Here is a 15,256-nt window from a genome sequence, read left to right on the forward strand (position 1 = left end):
ATTCTAAACAGTCTTTATGGACACTCCAACTATTTTTGAAATCTCCTTTGGTGTGACGAGTGCATTCAGCAAATCACACACTCTTTGACGTTTGCTTTCCTGATTACTCATATGGGCAAAAGTTTCTGAAAAGGTATGGATAATAGTGTTAGGTATGATTATGACATCAGTATATGTTTGGGTTCAACTGACGTAGTGTCTGCTGAGAAAAAAAACAACTAAATGTTCATTGTAAATTTTGCTTCCCCACCCTGTATATAACATTTATAGCTAAAATACAACTATCAATGAACTATACAAACCAGGAAAATTCAGAAAAAAAAACACAAAAACCATGACAATACACACTAGTAGAACACTAATTCTAATTCTAATTCCGTTAGTTTTAATTCGTTTTTAGAGCAGGTTTGCTAGTTTTTATTTGTTTTGATTTTTTTTCTAAATGCTTAGTTTTAGTTTTAGTATTCATTTTAGTTTTTTTTTTATATGTTTTCTCTTCTTCTCTGTCGTCGTATTCAAATAAATCCCAGACAGGACTCTGCTGCTTTCTCCCAACTTTAGTCTGCATGTTTCCAGGTAGAGTTCGGACCAGAAGACGACTGGAAACCACAAGTGAACACAAGTGACAGACCCTTAAATATAATATGGTGCCGCTAGCTAAAATTGCTAGAGCGAAATAAATCACTTTCGTATCAATCCGACATTGGTGACGATGAAAACAAAGGGAATTTTATTCATAATTTTTATAGTTTTAGTTAGTTTTGTAAACACACAATACAGTTTCAGTTAGTTATCGTTTTTTTCATTGAATTATAGTTTTTATTTATTCAGTTAACGAAAATGTTTTTACAATTCTAGTTTTCGTCATTTCGTTAGTTTTTGTTGGCGATAATAACTTTGTTCAGATGCCGTTTGAGTTTCGTCAATAACAGAAACGGTTTAGGGGTTACGCTCATATCTCGATTCTCTGATGTAGTAGAAATATGTAACTTTTGTCGATCTTCCTCTGAAACTACTCTACACTTATTCATTCTTCAATTTCTGGTCCAAATTTGAAAAACATATCATATCTAAAAGTAATAATAAGATAACTATAACATCCCAAAATGTAATGACATAAAACATGACATTCACAATTTAGAATTTGTTGTAAATGTGTTCATTTTATTTGGAAAATTTCATATACATAAAAAACAAATATACTAAAACACACCCACATTTTAAAATCTTCCTACTGGAATTTGAAAATCATATTAAATCTTTAGAATTTATCTATAATTAAAAAAGCTCTAAAACCTTGGCTACATATGAACAATTCTTTAACATTGTCTGAACTCTCTGTTACATTTATTTATTTATATGTGTCAGATTTGTTATTTTTATTTATTTATTTATTTACTTTTTTATACTAGTATTCGTGTATTATGCTTTGTATCTTTAAATCTATGCATTATTTTCTTAAACTTATATGTTCAAATGCTTTTTCCCTTTTGACATCTTGCTGTTTGATCAAATTTTTGTACTGTATACTCAATGTTTTCAATAAAGTTAAAAAAAAAAAAAGCAAACAAAAAAAACGCTTATTTGAATGACGATGTTTACGCAGATGTGTCAGCAGAGACGCGATCGTCCTCTAAGGGTTAAACTGTGATATTTAACGTCTGAACGTGACAATAAAATGATTCTGTTTCATGTCTAAAAGTGCCAGTGCAGGTCGTAGATCTGCGCTGCTGGTTTTAAAGCGAACACATCAGCTCCGGGACCATGTGATGTGATGCGATCTCCTCTGACACTAATAGAAGATAATCACCAAACTTTACTCCTCTTCTTCTTCTTCTTCTTCTTCTTCTTCTTCTTCGTGTTCGTCTGCTGCAGAGCTTTTCCAGGACAAACACCGACTCCTCTCGCACAAAACGATTTTCAGACGCGTTTCAGCACATTCTGACGTTTATGAGACTCAACGATGTCTGCCGACGACCTGCCGTGACCCCGTTTTGGCGCTTTTAGCTGATGAAATGACCGCGAACAGAAGAGCGGAGGCCACTCTTCTGTCTTCAGGGAGGTGTTTCACGTCACTGAGTCCGTCCTCCTGCTTCTTCTTCTCTTCCATCTTTCTGCTCCACTCGCTCTCATATTGCTCTCAGATATAAATCCTTTCCATCTCCCCCGTTTTTTTTCCCACTTTTTTCCTTCTTCACATGAGCGCTTTGCGGCCGCAGTAATAATATCATCCTGCTGCAGAACCACTCGGACCTTTGTTTTTATCGCCTGAGCGAAGGATCTGTTGCAGTTTGATCCCAATCTATCAACCTGACGTGTTATTAAATCTGTGGCTGTTCTCATAATGGGTCTAATCTTTATAAGACGAAAATAAACACAAAGTGCACGTATTAAACCTTAACCCTGCTTCTTTTCATCCAAATCAGCATCATTTCTCTTGTTCTTTCCCCTTCTTCTACCCCCCACCCCCCATGTCAGGTCCGGCATCGAAATGTGGTTCAACTAAACTCATAATAAACAGCAGAATATCAAAGGGCGCTTCATATACTTTATGAAGTTACCCTCAGCAAAGCAAATATGTTCAGCACCAGAAGGAACCAGACTACCATTCTGCTGTTAGGACGCTGGACAAGACAAGTAGGAAAAAAAAAGTAGTGTGAGATACTCCCTGGTAAAATGTCCAAATAAAAGAGGATACACAAGCAAAGGAGTCAGAAAAATGGACAATGATGACTGGGAGGACAGTTGGTGTCGGCTGCTGCCTGTCAGCCAGCTGAGCCCGTAGAAGAAAAAAAACCCCAAAACAAATCAGCATCAAAATGTATTGTTATTCAATTGAGGTTTCAACCAATTACCTCCTCAGACCCAGGAAAGTAAAAATTTGGGCTTTTTTACATTAAATAATTGTCTTGTTCGGAAACAGCGGATACATTTTTGTATTTTTTTATGAAGTGTCCTTTGCGGTGGCGGTGTTTTTAACCCTTAGGAGTCCACGGTCACGGCCCCATGACTCAATCACATGACATTTTCAACACGTCGTAGCATCGGAAGTGCATCACGTAGAACACAACTGGGGACAATTTCATTCAAAAGTTCGGACTTGAAACATTCTCCCACGTTTTATTTGATGTTGATAGAGCAAATACAACCAGAGACATGACGATTTGAACTCAGAGCAAGCAAACGTGAGCTAAAGTATGGAAATGAGGTGGGGGGGGGGTTATACTTCTGACCATTTCTTTGTCATTTTTTTGTCCTTTTTCAAAATGGAAAAAAATGGCTGAAACTGCAGATTCTAACGCACAGACTGCATTAGCATTACAGGTACGGGTGAAGAGGACCCCCACCTGAACTGGATGTGGAAACTGGGAGGACCAGGAGTGGGGGGGGGGGTGCCTCTATTCTATTCTATTCTATTCTATAGTATTTTACTCTATTCTGCTGTATTTTACTCTATTCTATTTCACTCTATTCTATTGTATTCTATTGTATTCTATTTTACTGTATTCTGCTGTATTTTACTCTATTCTATTTTACTCTATTCTATTGTATTCTACTGCACTGTATTGTATTGTATTCTGTTCTATTCTATTCTATTTTACTCTATTCTATTGTATTCTACTGCACTGTATTGTATTGTATTCTGTTCTATTCTATTCTATTCTACTCTATTCGATTCTATTGTACTCTATCCAATTGCATTTTACTCTATTCTATTGCATTTTTTCTATTCTATTCTATTCTATTCTATTCTATTTTACTCTATTCTATTGTATTCTACTGTATTGTATTCTATTCTATTCTATTTTGCTCTATTGTATTCTATTCTATTCTATTCTATTCTATAGTATTTTACTCTATTCTGCTGTATTTTACTCTATTCTATTCTATTCTATTCTATTCTATTCTATTCTATTCTATTCTATTCTATAAGTGTATGTCAGGACACTGTACAGTGTCAGATGCAGCTTTTCTTTTTTGCGCCTCGTCCACAGACATTCCGTTTTTCGTCCAGTTCAGAACACACACACCTTTCACTGAACTTTCAGTCTCTTCAGCTCAACAGGTCGACTTCGTAATGAGCCTCAGGATGAAGGACTGCAGACGCTGGAATCCGGAGCTTTTGTGCTTCCTTCGAAACGTTTACGGCGAGGCAAATTAACGGCGCGGAGAAAGCAATTTGCCGGAGAAGAGGTTGACAATTTCATTATGTAAAGAAAAAAAAGCTGCACAAATACCAGAACCAAAGAGAAAGAGGCTTTAATTCAACTCTCTTTATAAGCAGTGAATCTGTAAGTCAGAGCCACTTTATCAAAGCCTGAAACCAAATTAGACAGTGAATCAGCGACGGAGGCAGAAACAGCATCGGAAGCTCTTCTCCAGGAGAATAAACTGACTTTCTTTATCTTCCCACTTGTTTTACTTGGTCTTACTTGAACCATGTGACACAGATATCTCTCTCCGAGTGTTTCCCTTTAATTCGCCATCTCTCATCTTCGCTCGGCTTCGTCTTTCCTTTCCAGCTCTTGCATCACATCTTCGCTCTCCTCGCTCTCCTTCCTCATCTCTTTTCATCTCTACCGGCTCATCCTGTCCATTTTAATCTTCTCGCAGTTTCTCCTCTCAGCTCCGTCTGCGATGCTCTGTTGTTTGTAATAAAAATGCCACTTCTGTCTGGGGAGGACGGCAGCCGCTGTGGAAGTTATTGTTTCCCTGTGAGTCTGAATGAACCAAAAAAAAGAAGAAAAAAAAAAAAAAAAGCATTTTGATGCTATCTCGCCTACTTTTCCACTGTTTTTTTTCCAGTTGAACTGAGGGTTTTTAGAGTAAATGAAGCGGACCAGAACAAAAATTGCTTCTGCTTCTCCATCAGCGGCGTCGTTTGAGCAGAACTCGATCAAACCGCCGCGTGGACGAGGCCCCAGAAGGTCGATTTTCAGGGCCGTGGTCACCATTTCAGAAATGCTGAGGTCATGATCTTCTTCCAAATTTCATCTTCTGCCAGCTCAAAGTTTGGGTTTTTATGACTTTGACATTAAGACTGGTCACTTGTTGCATTTTTATTCTGGTACTAAGTTCACGTCTCCATCCAACCGCATACATCTCCACAGATTTGACATGAAAGCGACTTTTGTTTCAGCTGAAGGACGGAAAAAAACCTGCATAAAACGTACACTCAGGTCGATAAAGAAGTTTGGACAGCGACCAAACTTCCAGAACTTTTCCTCTGTTCAACACCAGAGAGGATTTGACATGAACAGCTGTGAGTGAAGTGGTGACTTTAGGCTTTAATTCAAAGGGTTTAACAAAACTATTGCAGGGACCATTAAGGAACAAGGCTTACAACCCCTGAAATCCCCCCAGTCCTCTGTTCCCCCAAGCATTTGGAAAAAACACACCACCTGGTGTCAAAGCACGACATCATGTAAACTCAAGGTAGTGGCATGAAGAAAGAGAACTGTTAGACAGTGGATAGGAACTCAACATGGACCTGATAGTGGCAGAAAAACGGTCAGAGAACCCGTTTTTCCCACAAAACTCCACCTAGTGAATGAAAATGAGCCCATATGAGCTCTGGATGGTAGAACAACATGGACATTTGTATCAACATGAACCAAATTTGATCTCAATCGGCCTATTATTTCTAGATATATGTCCAAAAAACTGATTTTCAACTACAGCGCCCCCCGTTGGATGACTTACAATACTCATAGAAGCTGAAATCCATAGAGTTCTTCCACTTGTGGTCCACTATTGCCGCATTTCCACTATGTGGTACCGGCTCGACTCAACTCAACTCGACCTATTTGCATTTCCATTACGAAAAAAGACCTGGAATCTGGTACCCGGTACTAGTTTTTTGGTATCACCTCCGCCGAGGTTCCAGGACTGGGGACCAGATACTAAAATGTGACGTGTAAACACTGCAGACCACTGATTGGTCAGAGTCGTCTCTGTGACTCTGTTTTACAAAAAACAGATGTGGAAGTTGACAGTAAATATGTGGGTAGGTGAATCCACATGATGACAGCCTGTGAAACTACTCCATGGTTTGTCCAGGAGGTCCAGACGTAAAAATTCTGCATGAGCTTGATGAGACAACACACAACAAGTGAGTTTATCAGCGACTCTCAGAGCAGACGACACAGAAGTAACGCACCGCTATGACGTCCAGGTACTGTAAAGTCTGCAGTATCCTGTAATGGAAACGGTCTCCAGGAATAGGACCTGGTACCCGAGTCGAGATAAGTACTTGTACTTGTACTCAGTCTGGAAAAAAGTGGTATCGGTGCATCTCTAATAAAAACAGATGACACCAGGCCCAGTTCCAGATAGTCATACTGTATATGAGGTGGCAGTCAGGAATGTTAAGGGGGCACATGCTGGTGATTAAAGTGGTGACTGGGGGGGGGGGGTCCACACCATCCAACTGTACAAAGTGAAAGTGAAACTTAAGCCGCTTCACTAAATCCTCTATGTCTCCTGTTTGTAGTGCACCTCATTTTTCTTTTCCCTAGCTTTGGAAACTTTTATTTGAGGGGGCATGACGTTTGTTGCCCCCCTTCAAGGTTATTATCGTTAACGAAAACTAACAAAATGACGAAAACTAGAATTGTAAAAACATTTTTGTTAACTGAAATAAATAAAAACTATAATTAAAAGAAAAAACGATAACTGAAACTGTATTGTGCGTTTATAAAACAAATTAAAACGTATAAAAATTCTGGATAAAATTCCCGTCGTTTTCATCTTTGTCAAAGTCCGACTGATATAAAATCGATTTATTCCCTCAAGCTATTTTAGCTGCTGGCACCATGTGATATTTAACGGTCCGTCACTTGTCATTTGGTCGTCTTCTGGTCCCCACTCGACCTGGAAACATGGAGACTAAAGTTGGGAGAAAGCAGCAGAGTCCTGTCTGGGATTTATGTGAATATGACGACAGAGAAGAAGAGAAAAGATACAACAAAACTAAAACTAAGCATTTAGAAAATAACGAAAACTAATAAAAACTAGTAAACCTGCCCTAAAAACAAATTAAAACGAATGGAAATAGAGGACAAAAAAGCCAAAACCAAATAAAATTAAACTATAATGAAAAATCCAAAACTATTAGAACCTCGCCCCCTCCCAGAACTACTCTTCTTAACTCTTGTGGTGAACAGAGGAAATATTACCACATATACATACGGACCTGAACGCATCTTCATCCTCATGTCCTGATGAGTAGCGTCACATAATAATCCCACTAAACAAACTTCCAGTGTTTGGAAAGTTTACTCTAACTTGCATCCAACTCCACCAAAAAAACACAAAGAGATTTCATCTAAATAACTCCAACAGTTGAGCAGGGAAAAAAAAAAAAAAAACACACAACCCCGCGTACGAAAAGATGCTCGACCCCCGAAGGCGACCGCGAATCATCGATCAGCGTGAAAAGACACATCAAGAGGAGACGCGAACATAAAGAGCTGTCAGCCGAGCACGGCGTCGCATGGAGTCTGACTGCAGATCAATACATGCATTATGGATGTCTGCTGCAATATTTGTGTTTGACATTGACTGAGTTCACATTTGACGGAGGCGTCGGAGCACAGACGAGCCCGCGCTCCGAAAACCGAAAATACCAAGCTGTGAGAAGCTGCAGCCGGAACGAACCTGCCGACGAGGACGGGAAGGAACACCTTTAACGCAGACTGAAGAAGAATTTCACATAAAAAACAAATGGAGAATCAGCTCGAAATGATCCAGTATGTGGACAAAAGTATGTGGACACGTTGGATTCAGGTGTTTGTTTTCTAACAGGGCCCTGGGATACAAAACAATAAGGACGAATGTCAGAATAGAGTTTTATATGATGGGATACACATCATTACATTGGTTAGTTTGGGTTAAATCTGTATATTTGCTTCTAAAATGCCTCAGAGATGATTTGTACTGAATTGCTCTCAACACTGATTTAGTTCAACTTTAAATTTCACTTTAACTTTAAGGAAATGTTAATTTAAAAAAAAAAAAAAAAAAATTATATCTTAAATCCTCATGAACAGGACATCTTACAGCGGTACACATGATGTGTCCCAATATTATGTTGTTCATATTTTATGTTTGTGTTGCTCATTTTTGTTCATTTTGATATGTATTTTGTTTGTTTTTTTGCTTATTTTGTTCATTTTTAGGCATATATATGTCTATATATATATATATATTTGTGTGTGTGTGTGTGTATATATATATATATATATATATATATATATATATATACACATACATATACATATATGCGCTTATATTTAATTTAATTTTATTTATTTTTTTTTCATTTTGGTGCTTTTATGTTCATTTTTTTATCCTTGTGTTGTTCATTTTTATTAATTTTGTTGCTTATTCTGTAGCTGTAGACATGATGTGTCCCAATACTTTTGTCCATATACTTTAGAAACATCAATATTTCCTTAAAGTTTAAAGGGATTTTTAATTTTTTTTTTAATCCATGACTATGATTTTAAATGTTCTTCCTCTAAATTTCTGAAACATTTTTCCTGCTCTGACTGTAAATAAAAATTTTCAACCACACCTAACCATCTACGTTCTTTTTCATGTGTGTATTTTACTCATTATGACTGTCCTTTCTTCATTTTGAGGTTTTTTTTTTTTTTTGTTCATTTTTTATGCTTATGTTGCTCATTCTTGTTCATTTAGATGCATAGTTTGTTTTTTATGCTTATTTTATTCATTTTGATGCTTTTTTGATCATTTTTTACGCTTGTGTTGCTCAATTTGATTAATTTTGTTGCTTATTCTGTTCATTTCACAGATTTTTTTTCTTTTACTAACCATCTACTTTCTTTTTCGTGTGTGTATTTTGCTCATGATTGTCTTTTCTTCATTTTTGTTCATTTTGATGTTTTTTTTAATTCATATTTTATGCTTGTGTTGCTCATGTTTGTTCCTTTTGATGCATATTTTGGTTTTTTTATGCTTGTTTTGTTCATTTTGGGGCTTTTTTTATTCATTTTTTATGCTTGGGTTTTTCATAAATAATAGTTTTCTACCACAACTATCTACTTTATTTTTTTGTGTGTATTTCACTCATTATGACTGTCTTTTCTTCATTTTGGTTCATTTTGATGTTTATTTTGTTCTTTTTGTTGCCTGTGTTGATCATTTTTATTTATTTTGTAGCTAATTCTGTTCATTTTACTGATTTTTTTTTTTGTAAACCATCTACTTTCTTCCCATGTCACTTAAGAAGAAAAACTTCCCATTAAACTTTAAGGAAATACTGATGTTTCTTAACTATATGGACAAAAGTATTGGGACACATCCTGTTAATGATGATTTTAGATAAAAACATCAATATTTCCTTAAAGTTTAATGGGAGGTTTTTCTTCCTCAGTGAGATGTGAAGAAAGTAGATGGTTAGAAAAAAAGAATCTGTAAAATGAACAGAACTGACAACAAAATCAATAAAAACGAACAACACAGGCATCAAAAAGAACAAAATAAGTCTCAAAATGAAGAAAAATGAAGAAAAGACAATCATAATGAGAAAAATACACAAACAGACAAAACAAAGTAGATGGTAAGTTGTGTAGAAAATTATTATTTACAGACAGAGCAGGAAAAATATTTTGGAGATTTAGAGGAAGAACATTTAAAATCATCGTCATGGATAAAAAAATAAACAAACAAACAAAAACCTAAATCTATGCTGAGAGAACTTCAGTAAAAATCATCTCTAAGGCATTTTAGAAGCAAAGATAACAATTTAAACCAAACCAACCAATGCAATATTTATCCCATCATATAAAACTATATTATAATATTTGTTATTAGTGTTTTGTGTCCCAGACCCCTGTTAGAAAACAAACACCTGAATTCAAAGTGTCCACATACTTTTGTCCATGTAGTGGATCATTGTATTGTTATTGTGTTGATTCAGTCTGAACTGGCCTATTTTACAAGTTAAATCCCAGAAACACAAAGAGCAGCCAACAACTGACCTTCCACCTCCAATACTGGAGCATTAATATTCCTCTGCGGCGTCTTTAGGAGGCGTTAGAGGAATTTAAATACAACAACAGGTCGTTTCTTGTACAGAAATGCCAAAGGTGAGCACATATTTCACTTATTTTTGAGTTTATTTAACATCAGAAATGGATAACCGGTTTCTGTGCTCATAAATGTTCACAAATCTGTCCTTTTCGAACTTTATTTTAATGAATAATGAGCGTTTTTATTGATTTTTGCAGCTTAGATATAGCAGATGTGCACAAGCTTCATATTTAGGTGTTAAAGTCAGACGCTGTTTAACGGAGAGTCTGTGTTGTTTCTGCTGTCGGATTTATTTATTTAACCCTCGTGGTGGTCTTTTCTCTAAACAAACCCTCCAGTTTATCCACAGAATGAAGTCCAACAGAAACAATGGTCTGTCTGAGCCTTTGGAGTCCATTTTACACTGAAATATTCTGGAAAATGAAGGTTGTGTGGACCAAGGTTCTAATAGTTTTGGATTTTTCATTCTAGTTTAGTTTTATTTAGTTTTATTTAACCTTTATTTAACCAGGAAGAGGTTAAATAAAAATAAATAAAACTAAACTATAATGAAAAATCCAAAACTATTAGAACCTTGGTCCACACACATCATTGTCTTTATTATATTTTAATTTTCCCAAATCACTATGTTATTGGTCATTGTTACATTATTGGCTGCAGTTATTACATTGTGAAAGACTTTTTTTCATTATTATGGCAATAATATAAAAATGTATTATATCATTGGCAAAATGTTATGATGTTATTGTCTATAATTTAAATGCACAAAATTATAACATTTTTGGCACCAGTTAGTACGTTTTCAAAGTTTATTTTTATTATTATTATTTTTTTAATGCTAGGCTAATAGCGTAATAAGGTACCACATAACTGGCAAGTTACTATGTTACTGACTTTATTACAGTTAAATGGACAAAGTTACAGTGTTACTGGTCATTGTTACATTGTTGGCTGCAGTTATTACATTGTGAAAGGTTTTTTTTATTACTATGCAAATAATATAAAAACATATTACATCACTGGCAAAATTTACGACGTCATTGTCTTTATTATAATTTAAATGGACAAAATGCTAAAAATTTTTGGCTGCATTTAGAACATTTTCAAAGGTTTTTTTTAAATGCAAGGCCATAAAGTAATAAGGTACCAGATTATTGGCAAAATGTTACATTATCTTTATTGTCTTTATTTTATTTTAAATGTCCAAAATTATTCCATGTTTGGCTGCATTTAGTACATTTTCAAAGTTTTTTTTTTTTTTTTTTTAATGCTAGGCCAATACCGTAATAAGGTACCACATCATTGACAAGTTACTGCGTTATTGGCAGGTATTACATGAAAAATGGACAAAACAATTCTGTTATCGGCTGTATTCCATTATTACATCATCGGTTACTACAAGCTTCGATCCCAGACACGAGACCAGACCTGATCCCCCTGAGAGTCCGGTTGGAGGCCACGTGGACTCTCTGGGTCCGACTGGGATCAGGTTCAGACTGTGGATCCAGACGCCTCCCTCACACCTCCACCACCGTCACGATCAATAACTCCAGAGTGTCAGGTATCAGACGCCCACAATGCATCACTTCATGACCATCGATCTGCGGCCAAAGCCTCGGTTTTCCCGGCGTTCCTTCACCCCCCCCCCCTCCTCCCCCTACTCCTCCTCCCCCGCAGATCGACCAGGTATTATTCTCTCATATTCATCTCCGGGGGCGACGGCTTGTTTGAATCCTGGGAGAGTCCAGCCTCTGTCTGTAAATACTATCGACCCAGTCAGTCTGAGACCGCCAGAGTCTGACCCGGGTCCAGGAGAACAGGACCAGGCTTTTCACAACATTTAGGCCAAATACAACGAATGAATAAAAACAGCAACAAATCACGAACCCACTGGATGAGAGTTAATGTTACGATAGGAGACGCTTTCATGTTGTTGAACTGTTTCATGGTTTTATCCTTTTCTAATAAAATTTTTAGACTTTTGTCTGGTTTTCATATTTTAAATCTTTTGTGTCATATTTTATTTTGTCTTGTTGCATCTTTTGCAACATTTGTATTTGTTGTTTTGTTGCATCTTAATGTCACTTTCGTTGTGTTGCATCTTTTACTAAGTTGTTTTGTTGCATTTTTTCATGTTTTGCATCTTTTACAGTTTCATCTTAATACATTTTTTTTTACATCATGTTCATCTTGTTACATTTTATATATATATATATATATATATATATATATATATATATATATTTTTTTTTTTTTTTTTTTTTTTTAACATATTTTACGTTTTATCTGGTTTTCATATGTTGAATCTTTTGTGTCATTTTCATCTTATGTGTTTTGCTTCTGTTTTGTCTGTTGCATCTTTTACAACATTTGCATTTGATTATTTTTTTGCGTCTTATTATCATTTTCATTGTGTTCCATCTTTTACTACGTTGTTTTGTTATATCTTTTCTGGTTTTGCATCTTTCACTTTTTTTTTTACGTCATGTTCATCTTGTCACCTTTATATATATGTGTGTGTATATATATATATATATATATATATATATATATATATACACACACATACATATATATGGTTTTCATATTTTGAATCTTTTGTGTCATTTTCATCTTTTGTCTTGTTGCATCTTTTACAACATTTGTATTTGGTTATTTTCTTAAATCTTTATTTTTGTTGTGTTCCATCTTTTACTACGTTGTTTTGTTGCATCTTTTCATGTTTTGCTTCTTTTACAGTTTCATCTTATTACATTTTTTAAAGGTGTGATCCAGAGCTGCTTTAGTAAATAAGTAAAGTTTATTACCTCCGCCAAGGAGGTTATGTTTTTGCCAGGGTTTGTTTGTTTGTTTGTTTGTCTGTCTGTTTGTCTGTCCGTTAGTGTGCAACATAACTCAAAAAGTTATGGACAGATTTTGATGAAATTTTCAGGGTTTGTTGGAAATGGGATAAGGAAGAAATGATTAAATTTTGGTGGTGATCGGGGGTGGGGGGGCCCACGGGGGGGGGGGGGGGGGGGACCAGAAAATGTCATCAAAATCTGTCCATAACTTTTTGAGTTATGTTGCACACTAACGGACAGACAAACAGACAGACAAACAAACAAACAAACCCTGGCAAAAACATAACCTCCTTGGTGTGGGGGGGCCCACGGGGGGGGGGGGGCATTGATCAGCCTTGGCGGAGGTCTGCGCTCTCCGAGTGCTTCTAGTTTAGTTTTGGTTTGGATAGATAAGGACACATTTGCCTACTCTGCTGCTTGAATAAAAAAAAAAAAAAAAAAACTCCTAAAACTTACTGCACTTTACTTTCTGCTAATGTTTAAGTTCATTTATTCTAAGAATAAGATGACAGAAAAACAAAAACACAAAGAAAACTTCTATGTAAATATGTCCAAAGTTCAATTTTACAAAAAGTGATGTGACCCAATATGGCCGCCACCCTGTGACATCACAATATGTAAATTAGACGAGTACATTTACTCCCATCATATCCAATATTTTCCTCATTTACAGTTTGCTTTTTCCTCCTACACTTACTCCCACTCCTTTTTGAATATGTGAATGAAGTTATATTTTATTTTCATGTACATGTATAAGTTTTTATGTTTTTTTTCTAAGCACTAAAGTAGGAATTTTTTTTTTTTGTTGCATATTCAAAATAAACTGAACTGAACAGAAGCACGTCCAAGCCACAGTTTTTTGAAATCTTGAAACAAAACTTGAATATTTTTCTTTTTTTAAATCCGCCTTAGCCTTTCATTAACTCTCCCTTTATCATCATTATCTATTCTAGATATTTAATTCAGTTACACAACTAGGGATGTAATGATATGAAAATTTCATATTACCGTTATTGTGACCAAATATTATCACGGTTATCATTATTATCGTGGTATTATTGAAAATGTGCTCAAAATGTTCAAAAAGTACTAATACACAGAAATACTTTAACCAAGTTGTATTTTGAAAAAAACAAACAAACAAACAAACAAACAAAAAAGAAACAAAAAACAAAACAACCAAATAAAATAATTGGCACAATGTCCCTTCTGTTGCAGAAACATTCTAATATTAACCCTTAGTGGTCTGAGTCTATTTTGTCCATTTTTCAGTCCTTTTGATTTGGCCTTTATATACTATATAAACACATGTTTACTATACCCATGTTTGGGATCTGTTTTTTTTTTTTTCAGCACAACTTCATCTATCTCCTCTGTGTATTATTTTTCACTTTAACCTACTGTATCAACATAAAAGGCCAGAAAACACAAAAAATATATAAGATCTGATTTGATAAATGTGTATAATTTATTGTGTAAATAACACACAGATGCTTAACGAACCTTTTCAAAGACTTTCAAAGTGAATATTGGTTCCAAATATTAGGTATAGAAAATTTAAATTGTAAATTCAAACTATACTCAAATATTTGACGTAAAAGCAGATCTTTACATCGGCGTTTTCTTCCTTAAAAGTGCATTATCATGATAATTAGAATTTAAACGGTAAGACTAACCATTGGCAATTTTACCGCTGTTTATCGTTATATTGGTAATCGTTACATCCCTGTACATGACCCAGACTTGGTCCATTAACAGCAGTGATGCAGAAGTTTACTGCAGTGAAAGAACGCAGCAGGTTTTTCTTTTTTTTGTTTTTTATAACCGAGGATTTACGTCAGCAAAGTGCACTCAGTACATTCCCACTGACATCCATTTGAACATTGGTTCCCATTATGTTTCCTCATCCATCCTTGGACGGCGGCTGCCAGCGTGAAAGGCTTCACATTTACATCTGTCAGATATACGAGCCTTCAGTCGCCCGGGCAGATATACGAGGCAGCCGCCGCCACCGCCAGATTTATATACGCCCGCTGATTGATGAGGGATCAGCAGCAGGAAGAAGCAAAGGGATCAAACAGAGGAAGAAGAAAGAAAGTGACACGTACTTGAAACCTGGCGCCATGTTGGCACAAGTCCCGGTCCGTAGCCAGATGCAGTATGGGTCACGAGAGGACAGGCAAGCCCTGAGGAGGAAGAGGAGGAGGAAGAGGAAGATTAGGGCAGGATAAACAGATGTGTAGTATAAGGACAATATAAGATAAGGGAAGGGAAGGTAAAACAAGATAAGATAATATAAGGTAAGGTAAGGTAAGGTAAGGTAAGGTAAGATAATATAAGATAAGATAAGGTAG

At 35.8% G+C, this 15,256-nt stretch overlaps 1 protein-coding gene across 1 annotated transcript in view; it reads right to left on the reverse strand.

Moving 5' to 3' along the window:
- Positions 1 to 4,340: 4,340 nt before the first annotated feature.
- Positions 4,341 to 15,256, reverse strand: part of LOC115416066 (semaphorin-6D-like) — a 43,517-nt gene continuing 32,601 nt past the window's right edge. Inside the window, exons 15-16 of the mRNA XM_030129779.1 lie at positions 15,011 to 15,088; positions 4,341 to 4,721 (exon numbers count right to left, since the gene is read on the reverse strand). Of these exons, the coding sequence (XP_029985639.1) occupies positions 4,703 to 4,721; positions 15,011 to 15,088 (97 nt within the window). The 3' untranslated portion in view covers positions 4,341 to 4,702. The remainder of the gene's footprint in view (positions 4,722 to 15,010; positions 15,089 to 15,256) is intronic.

Source organism: Sphaeramia orbicularis, unplaced genomic scaffold (genome assembly GCF_902148855.1).
Source record: "Sphaeramia orbicularis unplaced genomic scaffold, fSphaOr1.1, whole genome shotgun sequence".
Lineage (NCBI taxonomy): Eukaryota > Metazoa > Chordata > Actinopteri > Kurtiformes > Apogonidae > Sphaeramia > Sphaeramia orbicularis.